Here is a 26,890-nt window from a genome sequence, read left to right as displayed (position 1 = left end):
TAAGTCAGAATTGCTAGATGTGAACTTGCATATATGTCACAAATTCGCAAAAAATAAAAAATAAAAAAATTATAATAATAATAAATAAATAAAAAATAAAATAAAAATCCAAAACTGTGAAATAAAAAGTCGCAATTTATTTAGTTATTTTATTCTAGTTTATTTTTTTAATATATATTTTTTAAATTCAGTAGTGGAAATGGGCTTCCAAACTAAACTTACTTCAAAATAAATAAAACCAATACATTTATAAATCAAATGCAGATATGATTAATTTTCTTTAAAAATGCAGTGTTATGTATTTAAATAGATGGATTTAATGAGAATGTGAATTCCAAGTTACACATTACCTAATTAATTTCACATACTCCACATCATAAAGTTTGCTTTATGATGACATTATCTTAAAAAGGCTGATATTTATAGTGGTCAGATGTGGGTAGATAATTTTTGAGAGATTTAAGACCAAAACAGCCAGAGAATTCCTTTTTTTTTTTTTTTTTTTTGAAAAAGTGTAATTTTTAGTGAGTTAACCTGCTCTCTTGATTGCAAATCAAGACAAATTTCAGGGCTCCCATGGGTCCTTGAAATCCTTTAAAGTTTGTGAATCTGGAAAAAAAAATTTCAAGGCAATAAAAACATACATAGATACAGGTCCTTGACACTGCTTGAATTTTGATAATCTGTTGCCCAAATATTTTATTTAATATAATGTTGAGTTGCTTTGCTTGTTAAGATAATCTTAAAACTTCTGGTTACATGAACCTAAGCTCTTTTCAATACAATCCATGCAAAAGTTAATATCATCATTTTAGAATACAGTGTAGAATGTATTAAATATTCTTCAGTTTTATGCAAAACAGAAATGTGACAAATAGAATAGCTGCACAGTTGTGTTTGACACATTAAAACTGCAACAGTGCATCTTACAAGGTAACACAATGTAACCGTTCTTATTTGAAATTTGAGGGTATTGGACCTGAATTACTTGAATTTGAATTTAACCAAGGTGTGGGAACCCAAGGATGAATTAACTCATTTAATTTTATTTTTGCAGGAAGACAACCTGTCGTATCCTTTCAAGCTGTCCATTATAGTTTTCTGAATTACACGTCTGTCTTCATTCATGTTGCTTCTTAACAAAGTATCTCAGTTGTCCTCCACACCACTGCAGATCCTGTTTCATTTGAACGGCTGGTATTTTGCAGCGTTCTTCATCGCTGAGATTCTTATGTTTATCTACAAAGGTGATGTATGGGCTCAATAAAGCATCTAGAGTTTGAAATTTTCTATGTGAATTAATCTGTGTTTGCACTTGCGTTTGTAGGGGTGATCCTCCCTTACCCACAGTCCAATCTGATATTGGATGTTGTCCTGCTGCTCCTCTTCTTGGGCCTGGAAACCCTCAGACTCTTCTATGGTCAGTGTTGTTTAGTGTATTGTACATTCTGCTTGATCATCCTCTTTGGAGCTGGGGTGTGCAAAACTCAAAATTTAACAATTGTCTCCTTATATAATAGTTGGAGTTGGGATATGAATTAAAATGGCAGGAAAAGGTATTTACTGAAATGCAATTCAAAATACAGCATATTTATAATATTAATACATTTGATACAATCGCACAACAGAGGAATTAGTCTTTCACAGGTTTTGCAAAATAATATTGTTAATTATTACACTATTAATTTAATACTCTGTTTACAGTTTTTCATACTTTTATTCAGTGAGAATGCATTACACTGATCAAAGATGAAAGTTAACATATGATGAAATATAAAAATGCTGTTCTTTTGTAGAATCCTGAAAAAATGTATCACGGTTCCCTGCATAACTGTCTTCCACGCAATATATACACTGTCGCTCAAAAGTTTGGGATCAGTAAGATTTTTAATGGTTTCTAAAGATTATTCTTATGCTCATCAAGACTGTGTTCATTTGGTCAAAAATGCAGAAAAAATGTAATATTGTGAAATATTATTATATGTTTTTCTATATTAATATACTTTAAAAATTGAATTTATATCTGTAATTAATCTGTAAATAAATCTGCAATCTGTTGACTTTTCAGAATCATTACTGCAGTCTTTAGTGTCACATGATTCTTCAAAAATCATTCTTATATGCTAATTTATTACCAGTGCTGGAAATAGTTGTGCTGCTTAATATTTTTTTGAGACCTGTGATTTTTTTTTTTTTCTTTTTTTTTTCAGGATTCTTTGATCAATAAAAGCTTTAAAAGAACAGAATTTATTTGAAATAGAAAGGTTTTCTAACAATATACACTACTGTTCAAAAGTTTGGGGTCAGTAAATTTTTATTCTTTCTTTTTTTTGAAAGAAATCAATACTTTTATTCACCAAGGATGTGTTAAATTAATAAAAAGTGATAGCATAGATTTACATTGTTAGAAAAGATTTATATTTTGAATAAATGCTGTTCTTTTTAACTTGTAATTCATTAAAGAATCTGAAAAAAAGAATCACAGGTTCCAAAAAATATTTGGCAACTGTTTCCAACATTAATAATTCTAATAATAAATCAGCATATTAGTATGATTTCTGAAGGATCATGTGACACTTAAGACTGGAGTAACAGCTGATGAAAATTCACCTTTGACTCACAGGAATATATTATATTTTAAAGTATATTAAAATAAGAACTATTCTTTTATATTGTAATAATATTTTGCAGTATTACAGCTTTTGTTCGTTATTTTTGATCGAATAAATGCAGTCTTGATGAGCATAAGAGACTTCTTTAAAAAACATTACAAGTCTTACCAGTCCCAACTTTTTGAGCGGTAGTGTATGTTTAAGAAAATATATTCAAATAGAACAGAGTTGTTTTAAATTGTAGTAAAAATGTCGTAATACCACTGTTTTTATATGTATTTTTTATTTAATAGAGCCTTTTTTCAGATGTCAAAATAATTATCATAGCATTCATTTTCAGTTCATTTATAGTGTTTGACATTGGGCTAAATAACATAAAGCATTCTGGAAAATATATGGGGAAAAGGAGTTTTTACATTATTCTTAAAAGTACATTTATTAAAAATAATTAAAAGTTTTAATTAAATACAATATGTTACACGTTAATGGTAATTCATATAAAGGTAGAAAATAAACACTGCTTATTTTACTATTTAATTTGAATCTAAATACCTTAAATTTAAATTTGAATAACTACTATCATTCTACATCCTGTATGTGGCATCATTTTAAATTCTGTTAAAATTCCGAGAACTGAATTTGAATTTAAAAGACTTTCTGTGTTCAGTTCTGAACCTCTCAACCTTGCTATGGCAATGAGTGGCTGAATGTCATCATAACAGATTGATTAGGCTGTTTTTTGTTTACAGTTTGTATTTGTGAAAGTGCATTGATCCATGTAGCAAATAATGACTTGTGATTAATGATTTTCAGGCTGGAAGGGAAACCTGTGTCAGCGCACTCTGGCTCTGTTTGTGAGTGTTGGTATTCTGGTGCCCTGTGCGGTGCTGAGCGTCTACTACCTGCTGCTGCAGACCTTCGTCTTACGGCTGGAGTTTGTACTCAATGCTGTGCTGCTCTGCTTCTACAGCTTTGAACTGGTTCTGGGGCTCATGACCATCTCTGTTTTTTCAAGGTAACTGCTTCTGTGTTTTTTGTAACTTTTTCAACACATTTAACCCATAGTTATAAACACGCATACACCTTATGAAAAGATATGTTCGTGGAATAAAATAGAGATGTGGAAGTTTCTGGCCTGCTTTTTAAAATACTAGATATTTATAGTTTTTCCATTCTCTTTCAGGGCCAGCGTTTATTAAGTCCGTCTGCTTTTTGGATGTCAGGATGAAAACACTGAACAGAATAAGCTGCAGTCTTTCAAACTGAGAGCTGTCAACAGTTGCCTTTTTTTTGCAATACATGTAAGTTACATAAAGCAGACATTTCACTTGTACAGTTTTTCCAAACAAATATCTTAAGCATCTTTATTAAGTTGATCTTGAGATGTTTTAAATACTATTTTCAGTGTACACAGTGTAAATAATGTGCTGTTAATTGCAATGTAAATGTATTTATGTAAATATAAATCGCCTTTATTAAATGGAAGACTAAAACAATTCTGTCATCATCATACTTACCACACATACACGTTTTTCAAATGTAAAGCAATAATATTGTGAAATATTATTAATTTTTTTTTTAATGTTCTAAAATGTTATTTATTCCTGTGAATTTTTTAAATGAAGCTGATTTTTCAGCATCATTTTTCCAGTCTTCAGTATCACATGACCCTTCAGAAATCATTCTATGATGCCCGATTTTGTGCTCAAGAAACATTTATTTTGATTATTAATGTTGAAAACAGTTGTGCTCCTTCATATGTTTGTAGAAAACCATTATACTTTTTTCAGGATTTTTGACAAATAGAAAGTTTTGAAAAAAATGCATTTATTTGAATTATGTCACACTTGATCAGTTTAATGCATCCTTGTGTTATTCATTTTTTTTAATCTTATAAACCCCAAACTTTTAAAAGGTAGTTTACACTACCAGTCAAAAGGTTTTGAACGGTAAGATTTTCAATGTTTTTAAAGAAGTCTCTTCTGCTCACCAAGCCTGCATTTATTTGTACAGCAAAAACAGTAAAAGTTTGAAATATTTTTACTATTTAAAATAACAGTTTTCTCTTTGAATATATTTTAAAATGTAATTTATTCCTGTGATTTCAAAGCTGAATTTCTAATATCATTACTCCAGTCACATGATCCTTCAGAAATCATTCTAATATTCTGTTTTGAAGCTCATAAAATATTTATTATTAATATTTTTACTTTAAATTTTTTAGGTTTATTTAATGAACATAAAGTTCAGAAGAACATTGTTTATGTGAAATAAAAAACTTTTGTAACAATATAAATGTCTTTATCATCACGTTTTATCAATTTAAAGCTTCCTTGCTAAATAAAAGTGTTAATTTCTATAATTGCTTTTGAATATATAGTAATAATATTACAAACGTTTTTTTTTTTATTTCAGATAAATGCTGTTCTTCTAAACTTTCTGTTCATCAAAGAAACCTGAAAAAAATTCTACTATATATAAATTCTATATTAATAATAATAATAAATGTCTTTTGAGCAGCAAATCGGAATATTAGAATGATTTATGAAGGATCATGTGACACTGAAGACTGGAGTAATGATGCTGAAAATTCAGCTTTGATCACAGATATAAATTACAATTTAAAATATATTCAAATAAAAAGCAGCTATTTTAAATAGTAAAAATATTTCACAATATTACAGCTTATGTTGTATATTGGGTCAAATAAATGCAGGCTTGGTGAGCAAAAAAGACTTCTTTAAAAACATTAAAAATCGTACTTTTCAAAAACCTTTGACTGGTGGTGTATTTGAATTATTATTATTATTATTTTTTAATTATTATATTTTATTTTCCTTCTGAGTAAGGATACAACTGACAGCCTGGGAATTGAAAGCTCTTGAAACCTCGATGGTAGGTTTACAACACTTAATTAGTGACAATTTAGGCAAGCAACAACCTCAGTGTTAAAACTACAGCTATTCTTTTTCCAGATGTTTTAACAGTGTCACATGTTTATGCACACTATGACTGCTGTCAGGTGAATGTCATAATCCTAATTACTATTGGACGCAGGATTATGAGCACACAGACGCCTCTTTAAAACCATCTCCAGTAATCCCAAGTGTTTCTCACCGTCCTGCTGCCCAGTTGCATAAGACAACACAGAGGCTTTGGGCATCTCTAACCCTAGAAAACCCTTTCAAGTGTAACACTTCACTGACAGCTAACAAAAAAATGGCTGCAGTGGACAAGGATGTGGCTGAGAAGTTTTTGGACAGTAATCCAACATTTGCCAAGCAGTACTACGACTCCAGGTTCCGAGCGAAGGTCATCTCCGACCTACTAGCGACCACCAAGAAAACAGAAGTGGACATCAGCTCGTACCACGACCTGAGCTCTATTGAAGAGTGCGAGATCATTTTCGACATGGTGCGGGACATGCAGGAAAACCTGCAGATGGAGAGGGCCGTGTTCAACCTCATGCGGCATCTCACGTTCATGATCCGAGCCGACCGCATGAGTCTCTTCATGTACCGCCAGAGGAACGGCATAGCTGAGCTGGCCACGCGAATCTTCAACGTTCATAAAGATGCCACGTTGGAGGAGTGTCTGGTGCAGCCAGACAGTGAGATCGTGTACCCGCTGGACACAGGCATTGTGGGCCATGTGGCCACCATCAAGAAGACCGTCAATGTACCTGATGTCACACAGGTAGGAGAACTAACCATGAAGAGGAGCAGATCCAGTCTTGTGTGTTATGAAAATGAAGTGCAATTCACAATATGACCTGTAGAGAGCAGTGTGATGTTAACAATTCTTACTCATATTTGATTCAAAGTCATTATGATCACACTAAAAGATACACAAATGACTATTCAGAATCTCATTTTTACAAGCAGAATAGTTGTGTACAGCCTGTTTAATGAATTATATTAGAAGGAACTGTTTTAAGACATGAAAATGGAAGAAATTGTTAAATAGAATCCACACTCTCAGGCTAAAAGCACAAAAGCTATCATTGCCTTATTCAACTTTGTACCTTATTTAACCCTAAAAGGTACACATTACATAAATAGTACATAGTAGTGAGAGCTTAAATGGGATCCTATGCTAATTACTAGTGGCTATTGCTGATAAACTTGAGAAATGTGCAAGAGATGTTGCACAGACAGATATGTATTCAAGTACAGCCATGAAATCTCCCCCTCTCTTTGATTAGAAATTACTAACCATTTTTCAAAGGAACAGGCTGTCTTTGGCACAGTGTGCTTCGCAGACAGCAATATACTTTCCTCTGTAGTGCTCATAATCACTTAAAAAATGGGGTTTCTCAATCTTATGTGACTGAAATACCAAGTGGGTCTGTTTGAAACCCGGAGGTGGTGACAGCTTGCTATCTCGGTTTCAGATGTCTGACAGACTGCTGACTAACCACAAATATCCACGGATATAATGTCTGTATATACAAAACGAGTGATTTTGAGCATTTTGAGAGTTAGATTTCTTCTCTTTTTATGTGCAAGACACTGTAGCTCTGTTAATATGCAAGGCTAGTGCTGGATTAGCGCAGGTCAGCGCTCTTCCCCACTGTGTTATGTTACCGGGTCTGGAGGGGATAAAAGTCTTTAATCTGAGTTGAATTAGAGCGATCCTGGATTAAATCTAAAGGTCAGTTCCTAACGCCATGTTCCACAAGTCAGCAGAATAGCACTGCTTACCTTGATTCTACATTTTACGTTCTCTTTCTAGTGTTGATGTGGAAGAGAATATGGAGAATTTAATGTCTTAGGGACACCTGGGATGAGAGAAATTTAGTAATATCAGTTATTCAAATATTATCCAGAAATATTTGTCTGATGTTTACACATGAAAACAATATGTGACCATGGACAACAAAACCAGTCATAAGGGTCAGTTTTTTTGAATTTGAAGCTGAATAAATAAGCTTTCCATAGATAATATGGAAATATTGGAAATACAATATTTGGCCGAGATACAACTATTTGAAAATTTGGAATCTGAGTGTGCAAAAAAAATCAAAACATTGAGAAAATTGCCTTTAAAGGGGTCGTCGGGTGCAAAATTCACATTTGCATGTTGTTTGATCATTAATGTGTGTTGGCAGTGTATGTACATATCTACCCCATGATGATACAAAACAATGCAGTGGTTATTAATTAATCTGTGGCGTCACACCGACAGAGGCCGCTCCCACAATAGTTGATTGACATGAGCGTCTTAGACCCGCCCTAAATCAGCTGTAACAGTCCGACCTCCATTGTTTCGATGCCGGAGCAGGGATGTAAGTTAGACAAGAACATCTCCGATTGAGCGATTGAGGTGTTGTGTTGCTGGATGTAATGATGAACATAGTGGTCGTCATTTACTCCCGACATCTGAGCTGCTGAAGATGCAGTGGATTACGTTTGTTTTTGAAGGGAATGCGCCTCCCGATCTACATAAATGTGTCTGTGTTCGCACAAATCATTCGTGATCCAGCTTCACTTACAGCAGAAGTGAGTATAAGGTTTTTTTTTTTTTTTATGAATCTCTGCAATCACCTTCCTAATAACGTGCTGGTTAGCAAGTTTAGCAGCTAATCTCTCAGAGCACAGCTCCTCACTCCACAGACAGAAGAGAGGGGCGGGGCAAGCAGAGCTCATTTGCATTTAAAGGAACAATCCCTCAGAATGAGTTGATTTTTGCAGAGCTGATTTTGACAATGTAAAAAGGGTGTTGTTTTACACAACCATTGAGAATTTTTAACCAAAGTATATTATAGACTTTTCATTAACACCATAAAGAATCTTATCAACTTGTGGAAAATGGGCATCCGATGACCCCTTTAAACTTGCTCAAATGAAGTTCTTAGCCATGCATATTACTAATCAAAAGTTATGTTTTGATATATTTATGGTAGGAAATTTACAAAATATCTTCATGGAACATGATCTTTACTTAGTGTCCTAATAATTTTTGGCATAAAAGAAAAATCAATAATTGTAACCCATATAATGTATTGCTGGCTATTGCTACAAAATGTGACCATGCACCACAAAAGCAGTCATAAGGGCCTATTTTTTGAAATTGAGATTTATACGTCATCTGAAAGCTGAATAAATAAGCTTTCTATTCATGTATGATTTGTTAGGATAGGACAATTTTGGCTGAGATACAACTATTTGAAAACCTGGAATCTGAGGGTGCAAAAACATCAAAATATTGAGAAAATTGCCTTTAAAGTTGCCCAAATGAAGTTCTTAGCCATGCATATTACTAATCAAAAGTTAAGTTTTGATATATTTACGGTAGGAAATTTACAAAATATCTTCATGGAAAATGATCTTTACTTAATATCCCAATGTTTTTTGTCATAAAATAAAAATCGATAATTTTCACCCATACAGTGTATTGCTGGCTATTGCTACAAATTGGTTGCACTTTATTTTATCCTAGTCACAGTGTAATTATGCTTTTAAATAATGAATGTTAATTAAAGGTGTATTGAACTACAATGCAAATAAAAGTTGTAAAATAAAGTGTTCCCAAATATTTATTTGCATTTATTTACAAATATTTGGTAATACTTCACAATAAGCTTCCATTTGTTGACATTAGCTTGCTGCATTAGTTATTAGTTATAATATCAGTACACTTATATCAACATTTCAAAGTTTTATAACAATGAACAGCTGTATTTTTGTTAGCTAATATTAACAATGGTTATTACACATTTTTAAAGGTGTCTTGTTACAGTATAATTATACAATTCTGAGTAATTTATAACATGTACTAACAGTATGGTTAGGTTAGGGTCTGGTTGTTGCATGCAATTATGCATGCATTGCTGTTATTACAATAGAATGTACTTGTAACATTGGTAACAAAGATATTGTAAGATAAAGAGCTAGCAAATACTGTAACAAATGTACTGATTATTGATGTTTTTCCCAGCTTAATACACGTGTGGTGTTCCCAGGTAAAAATGGGCAGCTAAACAAAAATTGCTTTTTCGCATTATACTATATTATTACCGAATATTGGATTCAATCTTTTTCTCGTTTTTTTTCCAACTAGCACACATTTTGTACTTCTTTTTGGAACTGATTTATTGTAGTCCTCAATGATCTGTGCTTATGCACTTCAGTTTTTGAGTGAACATTGCCAAAACTATTCACACTCAAAATCTGAAGTGGATAAACTCCGATCAATAAAGTGTACAGTCAATCAAATCCAAAATGAAAAACCTGTGCCACACTGAAATTAATTTTTAAAAAGCCAGTCATTTTTGATTAGGAACACCAAAATAGCTATTTCAACACAGCACAAAATAAGCACAGCTTTATTTTAAGCTAAATTAAACCATGTAATAACCATGTATTAATGTCAAGTTCAAATGTGCTTCACTCTCCAGGACAGCCACTTCAGTGACTTCGTAGACACCCTCACGGAGTATGAGACCAAGAACGTGCTCGCTACTCCCATCCTAAACGGCAAAGACATGGTGGCCGTCATGATGGCGGTCAACAAGATCGGCGCTCATCATTTCACCGCTCAGGATGAAGAGGTAGCATTCACTCATATCATCCTCTGTGGTAGCGAGTACAGCGCTTTGCATTTATATACTCAACAATAAGTCAGAGTCTCGGCAAGGATGCCAATTTGAAACGTAAACAATGGCAGAAAAATTCATTATATGCATTGTGCTCCCCACACATATTTTTAATCTCAAATCCCCAGTGAATGTAACAAGTGCAGTTTCACTGAATATTAATACAGTAAAAGCATTTTGATTAAACAGACTTCGACAGAACAGATTAAACGCTCTATTGGAGTAAATCGAACTCTCTGTCTTGTAGACGCTGAAGAAATATCTCAACTTTGCCAATCTTGTGCTTCGAGTTTTTCACCTGAGCTACCTGCACAACTGTGAAACCAGAAGAGGACAGGTGGGATTTCTGTGAGACTGAGATTTAAGACAGTGACCCATAAAGACATGATCTCATTATTTTTCCTCACATCTACATTAAAGGTGTTGCTCTGGTCTGCCAGCAAAGTGTTTGAGGAGCTCACTGACATTGAACGACAGTTCCACAAGGCCCTCTATACAGTCCGAGCCTTCCTCAACTGCGACCGCTACTCAGTGGGCCTCCTCGACATGACCAAAACTAAAGTGACTGGTTACTTATTTATTACACAAAATATTCAGCTGGATTTGTAACTATTAACATGTATATTTGTCTGTACTGAAATATTGTTTTTATTTATTTGTCTGCAGGAGTTCTTTGATCTTTGGCCCATACTGATGGGAGAGGTGCCCCCTTATAGCGGACCAAAGACCCCTGATGGCAGAGTGAGTATTACCCCAAATAAATGTTTATACTTTATAATATGAAAGCCGAATAAATAAGCTTTCCATTGATGTATGGACAATATTTGGCCGTAATACAACTATTTGAAAACCTGAAATCTGAGGGTGCAAAAAATCAAAATATTGAGAAATTGCCTTTAAAGTTGTATTGCTAAACAAAAATTGAGTTTCGATATATATTTACGGTAGGAAATTTACAAAATATCTTCATGGAACATGATCTTTACTTAATATCCTAATGATTTTTGCCATAAAAAGAAAATTGATCATTTTGACCCATACAATGTATTGTTGGCTATGGCTACAAATATACCTGTGCAACTTATGACTTGTGGTCCAGGGTCACAAATAGCAAATATGTGTTTGGGTAATCATGTCAGAGAAACACAAAACCACCCTGAATTAATTCTTACATGCTGTCACATGTTTGACTTACCGTATTAATTCTGCTTCAGGAAGTGATTTTCTACAAAGTGATTGATTACATATTGCATGGAAAGGAGGACATCAAAGTAATTCCGTAAGTTAATACATTTTATATTGCTTGTTAAATTTGAGCTTCCACTTGGCATTTAATTAAGCCCAGTATCCACATGCATTATCATGCATCATGCTACATTACATGCATTGTAATTATCGTACCTTATAAACATACTGTATCATGAAATAGCATGTCTGGCTCCAGCTTCAAGATGTAAGGCTGGTCATAGGACTCTCAAGGTGGGCCAAACTTATGAATAGGGCCTCCTGTTGATTTTAAAGTAAAAAAAAAAATGTATTTCTAGCATAGATACACTACCATTCCAAAAGCTTTTTAATACTTCTATTCAGCAAGGATGTACTAAATTGACCAATAGTGACAGTAAAGACTTTTATAATGTCACAAAAGATTTTTATTTCAAATAAAGGCTCTAGAATCTAAAAAAAAAAACACACATCATGGTTTCCATAAAATATTAAGCAGCACAACTGTTTTCAACTGTGATGATTTTAATAAATGTTTATTAAGCATCAAATCAGCATTTTCGAATGAGATCATGTGACACTGAAGACTGATGCTGAAAATTTAGCTTTGCACTACAGGAATGAATTACATTTAAAATGTATAAAAATAGAAAAGTTATTATGAATTGTAATTTTATTTCACAGTATTACTGTTTTTAGTTCTATTTCAGTCAAAAACAGCTTTGATTAGCAAATAAACTTTGTTTTTATGTTATTGAAACTACATTTTTGATTTCTGTAGACCATCTAGATTAGAAAATAAAGAAAAGTGCTCAACTGTTCTGGTTAGACGAATATGCATTGTTGTTACAGTAACCCTCCAGCTGACCACTGGGCATTAGTAAGTGGGCTTCCCACCTACGTTGCAGAGAACGGCCTGGTAAGAGTCTAGACCTCCATTCTCCTCTCCTGACGCCACAGTAGTCAGACAAGTTGGAAGCTATTATGGTTTATAATGCTCCTGTCATGTGCACAGCGAGGGGGAATAGAATGTGCTCCCACACTGAAATGATGGATAATTGTAATTTTGTGAGCAGTAATTAATCAGCAAGCAATGCCCCTTCTCAGTGAGCGTGACTTCTGCTCTCTCTTCACTCTGTCTTACAGATCTGTAATATCATGAACGCCGCTGAAGACGAGTTCTTTGACTTTCAAGTGAGCTTATGCTTCTGTGAAAGCCATAAATAATCAATGAAATTAAATTAGTTTTCCTGTACACCTCAGCTTTTTGTGTATCTACAAAACTTAAAGTTTATTTTTTGTCTTGCCAGAAAGAGCCTCTGGATGAATCTGGATGGACAATAAAGAATGTACTCTCTTTGCCCATCGTAAACAAGAAAGAGGAGATCGTTGGCGTGGCCACATTCTATAACAGGAAAGATGGAAAGCCTTTTGATGATATGGATGAAACACTAATGGAGGTATTTGAGGCCACAGTATAGACCAGTAGTGTGTCATAGCTAAATATATAGTAATGATTGATCAGCAGACTGCATTATTCATTTGTGAACTTTTCATCAAATAGAACATTTCATAAAGTAGTGAAAGTTTACCATGTTTTCATTCTATCATGCTGGGTTGCTTAACTGCTAAGACAAATCTCCAAAAAGTCTCCAAAAATTACTTTGTACTAATGTTTTATCTTAGTACTACAGTCCACAGAGCCTTTCAACTGTGTTCAATTATGTTCTCTGTGGAGATATGATGCTATTTTGTAGTTTTCACATTAATTTCCATCTGATTTAACTGTCAGAATGTTTCAGTCTTCTTGTTCTCTGGTAGATTGAGACTCATGTAATTTATCACAGTGTGAATCTTAAACTGAATGTGAATCTTAACCTGAATCTCAACCCACAGTAAATGTGAACCTAAATGTGAATGTGAATATAAACATGAATCTCAACTTTCCGTAAATGTGAAACTGAATGTAAATGTAAATCTGAATCTGAACCAAACTCTAAATCTACATTAAATGTGAACCTGAAAGTAAAATAGGAATCTAAGCCTGAATCTCAACTTACAGTAAATATGAACCTGAAAAAAAAAAGTGAATTTTAACCTGAATGTCAATCTGTGGTAAATGTGAACCTGAACATAAATCTGAATGTAAAACTATTTGTAGACCTGTATTTAAATGTGAATCTAAATCTGAATCTGAACTGCAATCCAAATCTAAACCTGAATCTCAATTTACAGAACCTGAATGTAAGTGTGAATCTAGACCTGAATCTCAACCTACAGTAAATGTGAACCTTAATGTAAATGTGAATCTAAATATGAATCTGAACCAAAATCTAAATCTAGATTAAATGTGAACCTAAATGTAAAATATGAATCTAAACCTGAATCTCAACTTACAGTAAATTTGAACCAGAATCTAAATTTACATTAAGTGTGAACCTGAACATAAATCTGAATCTCGTACTAGTTGTGAACCAGAATGTAAGTGTGAATCTAATCCTGAATCTCAATTTATGGTAAATGTGAACCTTAATGTAACCGTGAATCTAAATCTGAACCGGAAAATGAACCTACATTAAATGTGAACCTGAACATAATTCTGAATCTAAAACTATTTGTGAACCTGTATGTAATTGTGAATCTAAATCTGAACTGGAAGCTAAATCTACATTAAATGTGAACCTAAATGTAAAATATGAATCTAAACCTGAATCTCAACCTACAGTATATGTGAACCTGAACATAAATCTGAATGTCATACTAGTTGTGAATCTGAATGTAAATGTGAATCTAAACCTGAGTTTCAACTTACAGTAAATGTGAACCTGATTGTAAATGTAAATCTAAGTCTGAATCTGAATCGAAATCGAAATCTGCATTAAATGTGAACCTGAACATGAATCTGAATCTCAACCTAATTGTGTACCTGAATGTAAGTGTAAATCTAATCCTGAATCTCAACCTACAGTTATTGTGAACCTTAATGTAAATGTGAACCTCAACCTAATTGTGAACCTGAATGTAAATGTGAATTTGAACCTGGATCTGTATCTATTTCAGTCACTCACTCAGTTCCTGGGCTGGTCAGTGCTGAATACAGACACGTACGACAAGATGAACAAGCTGGAAAATCGCAAGGACATCTTTCAGGACATGGTCATGTACCACGTCAAGTGCAGGAAGGATGAGATTCAGAATATCTTGGTGGGTTTCTCCAACTTGACAGGGCTTAGTCCCTAGTGTGCACTAATTAAAATAAATCACACTACACTGGTAAAGCTAGTAATAGCAGGAAATCCTATTTGTAGGGTATGAAGTATCTTGATCATGTGGAGAAGCAGTGCTGTCATATATGACAGTATGATTGATAGTCTGATTAAAATGGGTTGTATGAACATAGAAGAAGAGTCTTAGAATATCAGCCTTGTGAAACCAATGGTTTTCTATGTTCAGAACACACGTGAGGTGTATGATAAAGAACCTGATGAATGTGACGAGGACGAACTGGAGGATATTCTGGTAAAATCTGGAAAAAATCTGCATGGTTTAAAGTCTAGTTGTTTATAGCTGCATGTGTTCAGCTGTGCTGTCACTCTCTACAGTACGAAACGCTGCTAGACTCAGAGGAATCAGAGATCTTTGAGTTTCACTTCTGTGACTTTGAGTTCAGTGAGTTGGACCTGGTGAAGTGTGGCATCAAGATGTACTATGAGCTGGGGGTGGTAGACAAGTTCCATATTCCACGTGAGGTGAGTTATGACGGCAGCTCAAATCCTGTTGGTGTATTTTGACTATATACTGTATCTAATAAATTTTTATATTTTTTAAAGAAAATTTAAGAGGTTAGAGTTGTTTTGGGACAATGCTTACTTGGATTGTTCCTGGCCAAATTCACAAAAGATGCAAAATACAAATTAAATTCTACTTAACTGCTATTTCCTTCCTACTGTCTAACTTAAAGTTAAGAATATTTCCGAACAACATTTCTTAAGAATGTTATCTTTTGTGAATCTAAATCTGAATTTGAACCAGAATCTAAATACAATAATTACATTAAATGTGAACCTGAACATAAATCTGAATCTCATACTAGTTGTGAACCTGAATGTAAGTGTGAATCTAAACATGAATCTCATCTTACGGTAAATGTGAACCGAAATCTGAATCTACATTAGATGTGAACCTGAACATAAATCTGAATCTAAAACTATTTGTGAACCTGTATGTAAATGTGAATCTAAATCTGAACCGGAATCTAAATCTACATTAAATGTGAACCTAAATGTAAACTATGAATCTAAACCTGAATCTCAACTTACAGTAAATATGAACCTGAATGAAAATGTGAATCTTAACCTGAATTTCATCCTATAGTAAATGTGAACCTGAATGTAAATGTGAATGTGAATACAAATAAAATTCTACTTAACTGCTATTTTCTTCCTACTGTCTAACTTAAAGTTAAGAATATTTCTAAACAACATTTCTTAAGAGTGTTATCTTTTGTGAATCTAAATCTGAATTTGAACCAGAATCTAAATTTACATTAAATGTGAACCTTAACATAAATCTGAATCTCATACTACTTGTGAACCTGAATGTAAGTGTGAATCTAAACATCAATCACAACTTACAGTAAATGTGAATCTAAATCTGAACTGGAATCTGAATCTACATTAAATGTGAACTTGAAGATAAATCTGAATCTAAAATTATTTGTGAACCTGTATGTAAATGTGAATCTAAATCTGAACCACAATAAATGTACATTAAATGAATGTACATAAATAATAAATAAATTTACATTAAATGTGAACCTAAATGTAAACTTTGAATCTAAACTTGAATCTCAACTTACAGTAAATTCTGTTTTCATAATACCCTTTGTTTTAAAGCAGCTTTGTGGAAAAATCTTAAACATATTTAATATCTTAATGCCGTATTTTCATATTTAGAGCTGGGCGATACTACCAGTCAGAAGTTTTTGAATAGTGAGATTTTTAGTCTCTTTGCTCACCAAGGCTGCATTTATTGGATCAAAAGTACAGCAACAGCAGTACAATTTTGAGATATTTTTACTATTTAAAATAACTGTTTTCTATTTGAATATATTTTAAAATGTAATTTATTCCTGTGATTTCAAAGGTGAATTTTTAGCATCATTACTCCAGTCACACAATCCTTCAGAAATCATTATAATATTCTAATTTGCTGCTCAAAAAACATTTATTATTATTATGTTGAAAACATTTGAATTTTTGAATTTGAATTTTTTGATGGATAGAAAGTATAGAAGAACAGCATTTATCTCAAATAGAAATCTTTTGTTACATTATAAATGTCTTTGTCATCACTTTTGATCAATTTAAAGCATTCTTGCAAAATAAAAATATTCATTTCTATAATTTCTGTACCAAATTACAAATTATACTGTCTCCAAGCTTTTGAATGGTATAGTGTATAATGTTATAAAAGCTTTTTATTTCAGATAAATGCTGATTTTGGATCTTTCTGTTCATCAAAGGATCCTGAAAAAAATCTACTCAACTGCTTTAAATATTGATAATAATAATAATAATAATAATATAATAATAATAATAATAATAATAATAAATGTTTCTTGAAAAGCAAATCAGAATATGATCATTTCTTTTATGATTTCTGAAGGATCTTGTGACACTGCTAAAAAATGTAAAAATATGTGCTTTAAAATAGTAAAAATATTTCAAAATTGTACTGTTTTTTCTGTACTTTGGATCAAATAAATGCAGGTTTGGTGAGCAGAAGAGACTGCTCTAAAAAACATTAAAAATCTTACTGTTCAAAAACTTTTACATTTTGTGATGAAATGTAAAAAATCAGGCAGCTGAGATTTGCTATATACTATAATTTTTTTCTGGAAAAAGAAAAAACTGGAAAAAGTTGCATATAATGTATACTCTGAAGTAACACCAGTGATTAATAATATAAACAATCCCATTTCTTCCTTAGGAACATTTATGTGAATCTGGCCCTGGTCTCTATCTGTCTTGAGTCCCTACTTCAGTGAATTTTTACCCGTTTTATTTTTTTTTTTAAATGAGATATAATTTATGTCTACAACAGAGCAAGTTAGGATATGCATCCAAGTTAAATTTTTAAAGCTATCATCAATGTTTTATGTATACACACCCAGCAGGCACCACTAACTATTACATCAAAAAGAAACTGTGTTTCAATGCACTGTGTTTAAGATATTTATTGCACGTTCAATGTAAATACAATATTTACAGTACTTTGTAAGACTTAGCTGAAATTGATTTCTCTCTAGACCCTGGTGCGCTTTGTGTACTCAGTCAGTAAAGGTTACAGGAGGATCACCTACCACAACTGGAGGCACGGCTTCAACGTGGGCCAGACTATGTTTACACTCCTCATGGTAAGAGAAAACCCTCACAGAATGACATTTGAAACATTTCAATTCTACACCCTGTTTAGGGGGCCTAAAATCTCATCTCAACCCCTAAATCTGCCCTCGCTTCAGATACAAGACCTCATCCTGCTCAGCAAAGGCTAGTGAATCCCTAGCTATGAATACATTTACTGTTCTCACCCTGCAAACAAGAACAATAAACAAACCAGCCATGTTAGCGTCACAACATAGCATTTGATAAATTTTTCCCTCTCTTTAGTGGGTGCAAGATTTTTAGGGAATATTTTTTAATGATACGGCCCATCTCCAACGCGCATTCTCTGAAATGGCAGACGGCCCCATCTAATTAATCAGCCGAGTGTAAACCTGCTCCCGGTTAAGTCATGTGTAATCACAGCGAGCTGGCCGTACGTCAGGAAGGATGGAGTGTTGGAGGGCTGGAAGAAACGCAGGCCAGGCTGCTAATGAGCCTTTCTCAGCACTACTCCCATGCTTCACTGAGCCTAATGAGCCCTCACTAGTCAGCCTCTTGCTCTACAAGAGTAGGGGGTGTGTCTTAAGGAGGCTCCGCCTTGAAGCCTATTAAACCTGTTCTAATGTTTTTCAGACAGGTGACCTGAAGCGGTACTATACGGACCTGGAGGCGATGGCAATGGTGACCGCTGGGCTCTGTCATGACATTGACCACCGTGGCACTAACAACCTCTACCAGATGAAGTATGTACTCATTACAGGCAATGTCCCACTGCTCTTACCAAAGAAAAATGCGTAGGTATTACAATATTTAGAAATACAGTGTGGAGGCATTCCCATTTTTATATCACCACTATTCAGAGGTATCATGCATCTGTTTTTTGAGAGGGCACAAGTGGGTCACTTGGTCTGCTACACCACCAGTCAAAAGTTTTTGAACAGTACGATTTTTAATGTTTTTTAAAATCTCTTCTTCTCACCAAGCCTGCATTTATTTGATCCAAAGTACAGCAAAAGCAATAATTTTTTTAAATAATTTTACTATTTAAAATAAATGCTTTCTATTTGATTATATATTCAAATGTAATTTATTCCTGTGATTTCAAAGCTGATTTTTTTGCATCATTATCCTTTAATTCTAATATTCTCATTTGCTGCTCAAAAATCATTTATTATTGAAAATAGCCAAGTAGAATTTTTTCAGGTTTCTTTGATGAATAGAAAGTTCAGAAGAACAGCATTTACCTGAAATAGAAATCTTTTGTAACATTAAAAATATGTTTATCATCACTTTTGTTTAATTTAAAGAATCCTTGCTAAGTAAAAGTATTTATTTCTGTTTTTTCTTTCCCAAAAAATAAAAAAATAAATAAAAAATTATACTGACTCTTAATTTTTTTTAAATGGTAGCGTGTATAACGTTACATATGCTTTGTATTTCTGATAAATGCTGATCTTTGGGTCTTTTTTATTCATCAAAGAATCCTGAAAAAGGTACTCAACTGTTTTAAATCTTGATACTACTAATAATAAATGTTTCTTGAACAGCAAATCAGAATATTAGAATGATTTCTGAAGGATCATGTGACATTGAAGACTGAAGTAATGATGCTGAAAATTTAGCTTTGATCACATGAATAAATTACATTTTAAAATGTATATTAAAATAGAAAACAGTTATTTTAAATACTAAAAATATTTCACAATTTTACAGTTTTTGCTGTACTTTAGATCATATAAATGCAGTCTTGGTGAGCAGAAGAGACTTCTTTAAAAAAAAACATTAAAAATCTTTTGATTGGTATTGTAAATCAATGCATTTAAATGTAAACAACACAGTAGTTCTTTATATAAATGTAAGAAGTTTTGTGGCACCATTTTTGTTTAGTATGCAAACAGTGGTTCAAATCCTGACTTAATATGCATTTTTTAAATTAACGAACCTGACAGCTACTAATCAACTTTTTCACATTATCCAAAAAAAGCAGCTTAGACATTTTGAAAAAATGTATTTTGTGCTCCACTGATAAAAAAAGTAAAGTGCATTTGAAATTAAATTTATGGCATGAAATATCATGCCTATATTAATCAAGTATTTAAATGGTCAAAGGTACTTTTTTAATTGCATTTGAAATACAGTTTAATTAAATATCTAAGGAGCCTATATTTACATTAGTATTTTTTAATCACATTCAGTTTATGCAAACTGGCATTTATATTAATTTCTGTTGAAAGATTGTGACCTTCTAGGTTTTAAGACTCTTCTAGGTTTTAAGACTCAACTTCTGTGATGACTTTGCCAGGTCTGGGAATCCACTGGCGAAGCTGCATGGTTCCTCCATTCTCGAGAGGCACCATCTGGAATTTGGAAAAACTCTGCTTAGAGATGAGGTAACGCTGAAAACTAATTGCATTTTGGGGCTTTTTTTTTTCCATCATTGCAATTTTGAACTCTACAGACCATTGAGAATGTGCATCTAGTTGATAAGCCAGTAAATAACTGCCTCCTCACTCACAGCCAGCAGTTTCCTCACCGAAATAATTTGTTTTCCAAGGCCTTAAATATCTACCAGAATCTGAACCGGAGACAGCACGATCTTGTCATCCATTTGATGGACATAGCTATCATCGCAACAGACTTGGCCTTGTATTTCAAGTAAGAATGACATTTTTTTCAGCCGTGTGGGATGTACTTGGCTTTTCTGAATCATTTATTCTGAGTTAGTCTTGCAGTCAGAGCGTGATTAACATGAATTTAATCACGCTGTGCCTCCGCAGGAAAAGAGCCATGTTTCAGAAGATCGTGGATCAGTCCAAGACCTACGAGAGCTGGGACGATTGGACCAAATACATGATGTACGAAACAACTCGGAAGGAGATTGTCATGTAAGCGCTGTGAGAAAATAACATGTTAACAAACTAATAGCTGTTTGCTCAGTATATAGCATGCAGCAGCTATATATAAGAATTTTGGTTTTCCCCAATGCAGGGCTATGATGATGACTGCCTGTGATTTGTCAGCTATCGCCAAGCCATGGGAGATTCAGAGCAAGGTTAGATATTCCTAATGCATAATGCAATGTCACACGCAAGGCCTGATACTACAGCAATATATTCAAACATGTAGGGCAGCCAAGGGTGTGACTGCATAGGAAAATGAAATCGCTGGGCTCTCAGCCGGCATAATGAGTCTGAAACCCCATTCATATGATAATGTATCCATGGATGGGTTGTTTACATTCATTGTTTAACACTCATTATTATATGCGTTTCATAGCAGACGGCATGCGTGAGATTATATTCTGCCGGATGTCATGCATTTTTAAAAAATGAACATTCTTTTTTTAGATGGTTCTTTTGCTCATGTTATTATGTTCATGGAAATAGATCCAAGAACAATGATAGAGCTCAATTTCATAGTTGCAAATGGGACACGTGCCAGGTCTGCCTCAGTGGAAATTGTTATGTAGCAAGTCATTAATGGTCTCTAATGCACAGTTAATATATCTGAAATCTAGTTACATGCAAAATCCATATTCGCATCTCTCCAAATGCGTCTATGGAGGCCATAAATCTAAGCTTATTATCGCTTGTGTCCTCTAGGTGGCGTTGTCCGTCGCTGCAGAATTCTGGGAGCAGGGTGACCTGGAGAGGACAGTGCTGGAGCAGCAGCCTATTGTGAGAAAGTGCCTGGAAATGAAGGCTGTGGGGAGGGGGGGCTGAGAGAAAGGGAATAAGAATGAAAAGTTCCCATGGGTCATGTCGTGATGTACTGCCTATTATGCGGTGCAGTGAATCAGAAAGAGCGGTCACAATGGCCCAGTCAAACAGACCGCTCCCAAACTCCCCATTTTCCTTAGCTGTGATTGGAAATGCAGGAATATAATGTCGACTTTTGAAAAGTGTCTTTGAACTTTCTACCTAGTTGCATGGCTTTTCACCACCTTTGTGTATTCAGTTGGCAATGCTGGGTAGGACCTTTTTAATCTAAAAGTAATCCAAAAGTAGTCAGAATACATTACTTTAAGTAATCTAGATTACATTACTGACTGCAATTAATGTAATTTGTAATCAAATAATTTCAGATTTTAATAATCAAAATATTATTTTTAAAACATTAACCTCATAGTATTATGTATGCAGTAACCTGTCATAAGGGTCCATTTTTTAGAAATCATCAAACTGAATAAATAAGCTTTCCATTGATGTTTGGTTTGTTGGGATAGGACAATATTTGACCAAGATACAACTATTTGATAATCTGGATTTTTGCAATTATGTAAAAAGTAAATCTAAAAGTAATCCAAAAGTAGTCAGAATACATTAAGTAATTTAGATTACATTATTGACTACAATTAATGTAATTTGTAATCAGACTACAATTTGTAAGTAATCTTTGCAGCACTAGGATTAGTAGGTTGTGGGATTTAATTTTGATACTGAATTAAGTACACACTGTTTCTTTTCCAGCCCATGATGGACCGGAACAAAGCGGACGAACTTCCCAAACTGCAGTGTGGTTTTATTGATTTCGTCTGTTCTTTCGTTTACAAGGTGAGGTCCTCCATTTCGATTAGTAAACAAAACGACATATGGGACTTCATTGATCTACACTTCTAAATGTTCACAGGATCCAGACGAGAGTCCATCAGGAAGCAAATACATAATCATCAGCATAAATGTGCAGTGCAGGTCTTGATCGGATGTCTGTATACTTGAGTTTTATTGACTGTGAACGTCACAATGCAGGCCTGCTGGAATTAGACAATGAGAAGTGAAGAGTCACACAAGCAGGGCTGGGGGGAAATGGATTTGCATAGGATTCTATTTTCTGCCAACTCAAATCATTCCGAAAGTTCAGAATGTTAGTTAAGTTGTTGGAACAAAAAAGGGGTGTAATATGTTGTCTACAACTTTGCACAAAAACAAAGTTTCTTGAGACTTTCTTGGGAAAGTGCTATGTTCGACTTTGATGTAGCATATTAGATTGCACTTAGAATGCCAATGAAAATAGTTCCAAACAAAGCCAGAGAAAAGCTCTCTGAGAAAACAGTTAACTGTTTTGTTTTAGGATGAATCAGTCATTTTGAACAAACAAGTGATTCAGTGACTCAGTCATTAAGACAGGGATTTTGTTTCATATTTAAAGTATAATTTTATTTTTAAATAATTTCAGATTTTAAATATAAAAATATTATTTTTAAAACATGAATCTCATAGTGTTATGTATGCAGTTGTAATTGCAGCGTAAATGCATTCATGCTACCTCTGAGCTGCATTAAAAACTGTAAATATGTGACCCAGGACCACAGGTTTGTTAGAATAGGACAATATTTGTCCAAGATACAACTATCTGAAAATCTGGAATCTGAGGGTGCAAAAAATCTAAATATTGAGAAAATCGCCTTTAAAGTAGTTCTTAGCAGTACATATTACCAATCAAAAGTTACGTTTTGATAGATTTACAGTGGTAAATGTCTTCATGGAACATGATTTTTACTTAATATCCTAATGTTTTTTGGCATAAAAGAAAAATCAATAATTTTGACCCATTCAATGTATTTTTGGCTATTGCTACAAAAATACACATGCTTCTTGCTAATGGTTTTGTGGTCCAGAGTCTCAAATACCACTTCAGATGCAGCAAAATATCTCCTCTACAAATGGAATTGTGCTGCATTCCCATGTCATTAGCTATGTTTCCATCACCCTGTTTTTTATGTGCATTTTGAAGTATCTCATCAGAAACAAGTGATTTGAAACACCACATTTCGAATAAAAATCCCTTGAGTCCCACCTCGCTTGAGGTGGTTTTTGACTTGTGCGAAAAATGGTTAATGCGAATAATGGGAGATGGAAGTGCATTTGCTGAATAAATTCCTCCATACGCATCAAAAAAGTCATGTGACTTTGCGCTGTGGGACGGCAAAACACGTGTAACCAAGTGGACTGATCTCGTTCCACAGCATCTGAAATGTTATGGTCATTCTGAAATGCCTGAGCAAAGTCTGTCATCAAAGTATTTCTGTATAATTGCCTCCCAGAACTGTCTTACACGACTGCATTCCCAAACAGCAGGCATCCACCTCCGAAAGAAATGATCACATTTATTGTGTTTCATCTGTTTGCTCGGAGGCGCAAGTAATTTATTATATATGAAAATTACTTTATTCAGTGATTTCTCCTACTTTTCTTAGTAATATATAGTGTCAGTTTATCAGGAAGTGATGATTTTGTTCTCTCTGACTTGTTGGATGGAAACGGTGCTTATTCACAAACGTTTTTATGCGATATTCAAATTTTTGTGTGCAAGTTAAATTCGCAACTTTGAATGGAAACCCGACTATTGTTGCCACAAGAAGTTGAATAGTTAAATAGATCATCTAAAAATAAAAATTCACTTATTTGCTCATGCTATTCTAACTATGCATATCATAAATCTTTAAAAAAAATCTAAATGCAATAATGCATGATCAAATTTGTCCTAAAAAATTCCTATTTACTCAACAATTCTACCTATTTCTAATACTCCCTCTTTACTCACACCCCATCCCTCTTGTAGGAGTTCTCTCGCTTCCACGTGGAGATCACACCCATGCTAGAGCGTCTGCTAAACAACAGGAAGGAGTGGAATGCTCTGAAGGAAATTCATGAGGCCAAGGTAGCCAAGCTGGAAGAGGCCAAAAAAGCTAAAGAGGAAGTAAATGCTAACTCCTCAGCTCCCAAACAAGGTAGATAATGATTCAAACAGTCTCTAACATCTCTTAAAGGAATAGTTCACCCCTAAATGTACTCATTATTTACATGTTGTATCAGAACAGTATTATTTTGTTCTGTCCGTGGAACGCAAAATATGTTTTAAAGAATATTTACACTACTCTTTTACAAAAAGTAAAAAAAAATGAGAGAATATAATCACAAAAGTCCATATCTACTGATAAGATTTGCAGGTAATAACACTTACCAAAATGAAACAGCTTCAAAATTTACTCTCAGGCCATCCAAGTTTGTTTCTTTATCAGAACATATTTAGAGAAATGTAGCATTGCATCACTTGCTCACTAATGGATCTTCTGCAGTGAATGGGTGCCATCAGAATGAGAGTCCAAACAGCTGATAAAAACACAATAAACCACACCACTCTAGTCCATAAGTTTTTTTGTTTTTTTTTTAACTGTTGTTTCCTAAAATATGAGTCCTCTATCCATAATAGTGCTTTGTCAAGTGAAAAAATGGTTTGTTCTAAATCAAGAGAGAAATACGCACAGATCAAGCACTGTTTACAAACAAAAACAGGCCAAAAACAAATATGTCAGTGTACTTTGATGTGAGAACAGCAAACAGGAGATGAATGTTTTCACTGGAGGAAATATTATGGATTATGGATTCAGATTTCAGCCTGAGACGACAATTTAAAGTTAAAGCACCTTAATGATTGATTTGTTTCTTACATGCAGCTTTTCAGTTTATAAGACAATATTTCATGGACTGGAGTGGTGTGGGTTACTTGTGGATTATTGTGATGTTTTTATCAGCTGTTTGGACTCATGCTGACGGCACCCATTCACTGCAGAGGATCCATTGATGAGTAAAGGTTGTAATGCTACATTTCTCCATATCTGATGAAGAATGGCCCAAGGCCATGCTTTTCAGCAAAAGCATTTTTGGATGAACTGTTCATTTAGTCTGTTTCTTGCACAAAATTATTGTATGACTTCATACGGACTACTTTTGTGGTACTTTTTTAATCCTTTTGCTTTTAAAGTACTAAAAAGAGCAGCACGAACATTCTTCAAAAATTCACCTTTTGTATTTCACAGAGGGAAAAAATGTTTTTTGTAAACAATAAACAAATATTGTTGCTTAAATGTCTAAAATATTCAATTAAGGTTGCATTTTGCAAACAACTGACATAATTTATTCCCTTTTCCATATCCACATTCTCTTTCCTCACAGGAAACGGACTGCCGGCCCCAGCTCAGTCCAAGACCTGCGTCATTTCCTAGACGTCAAACTGCATAAAAACAGACAATAACATTGTGTGACAATGTACTTAATTTTGGGCTGCTTTTATGATTTCTGTTCACAGGATGTCCTGTTACAGTTATCTACACTAGCCTTGCGTCTGTAGGTGAAGAAAACCTTTTTAGTGCAAGTAACAAACTACTGCAATGTCACAATAGTGACTATGGCTGAAAATGTACAGAATAGGGCATTCTTATATACTAAATACCATGTACATGAGTATAGTGTGGAAAGTCCACATTACATTTTTTCCATTTATATGTTAGAAACATATAAATAAATATCAAATGAGAATTTTTTCTGAGCCTAGCTTTCTTTTTACTAAAGCTTTTGTAACTCTGTTGCTGTGCAAAATGGACTTCTGCCCCTAGGATGCAGTGCGCTCGGTTACCCGCGTATGTGTGTGTGCTACTGCTGTCCAACTGGGACATACATAACAGTCTTACAAAAGCATTGGATAACACCTAGGGGGTGTTGGCCTAATCGACTCCGAAGGATGTGAGCCGATTGGCAGGATGGCAAAAAGAGGCGGTCTAAATGCTAGCATTTACGTCATGTCACAGACGCAACGACTGCACGTCAATGGCTATGATGTCACGTCTCTGCTACATTTACCTCACTCTCACAGCAAATAGGTGGAGTCGAGAAAATCTGCAACCACTGCAAAAGCTAAAATAAGCTCTGACGTGACAGCAAAGATACGCACACCCACTCAGATAGATGTGCATCCCCCTCACACACACACACGCACACAGAGTGCCGTAGGGAATGATTATTTTGACATCTGAATCACAAACCAGCAGAGCGGCAAATTGCCACCAGCTCTCCGAATGGCTGCGTTAACAGTGCTCTCATTCAGCATGTTCTGCTACATACCCTCAGTGAAAGGAACCGCCACAATTAGCTGCACAATCTAAAATTGTATGCGCTCTGCATGGATACAGCATAGAACGCCATTCGCCATTGGCTGGCATTTCAATGCGGCAACCAATCAGACGCTTTCCGGCTGAGCTATTCTGTTTATGCAATGTGTAATGTCATTTGGAA

The 26,890-nt window shown here is 34.2% G+C and overlaps 2 protein-coding genes across 2 annotated transcripts; both read left to right on the top strand.

Annotated features, from left to right (window-relative positions):
- Positions 1-1,153: 1,153 nt before the first annotated feature.
- On the top strand, positions 1,154-3,911 carry tmem216 (transmembrane protein 216). Its single transcript, XM_051128362.1, has 4 exons — positions 1,154-1,247; positions 1,328-1,420; positions 3,426-3,627; positions 3,796-3,911. The coding sequence occupies exons 1-4, from the start codon at positions 1,232-1,234 to the stop codon at positions 3,809-3,811; spliced, it is 327 nt and encodes a 108-aa protein (XP_050984319.1). The 5' UTR covers positions 1,154-1,231; the 3' UTR covers positions 3,812-3,911.
- Positions 3,803-26,140, top strand: pde6a (phosphodiesterase 6A, cGMP-specific, rod, alpha). The gene is made up of 24 exons (XM_051128360.1): positions 3,803-3,913; positions 5,462-5,507; positions 5,670-6,308; positions 10,012-10,164; positions 10,457-10,546; positions 10,630-10,770; positions 10,876-10,950; positions 11,424-11,488; positions 12,286-12,352; positions 12,580-12,627; positions 12,744-12,893; positions 14,494-14,637; positions 14,887-14,952; positions 15,036-15,182; positions 17,744-17,851; positions 18,453-18,562; positions 20,122-20,209; positions 20,374-20,474; positions 20,597-20,704; positions 20,808-20,871; positions 21,422-21,496; positions 22,289-22,372; positions 24,381-24,549; positions 25,775-26,140. Coding segments are annotated over exons 1-24 (2,790 nt in total). The 5' UTR covers positions 3,803-3,911; the 3' UTR covers positions 25,825-26,140.
- Positions 26,141-26,890: the final 750 nt, after the last annotated feature.

This window comes from Labeo rohita, chromosome 14 (genome assembly GCF_022985175.1).
Source record: "Labeo rohita strain BAU-BD-2019 chromosome 14, IGBB_LRoh.1.0, whole genome shotgun sequence".
NCBI classification, from domain to species: domain Eukaryota; kingdom Metazoa; phylum Chordata; class Actinopteri; order Cypriniformes; family Cyprinidae; genus Labeo; species Labeo rohita.
The sequence above is the reverse complement of the archived record's forward strand: the minus strand, read 5'-3'. Positions and strand labels throughout refer to the sequence as shown.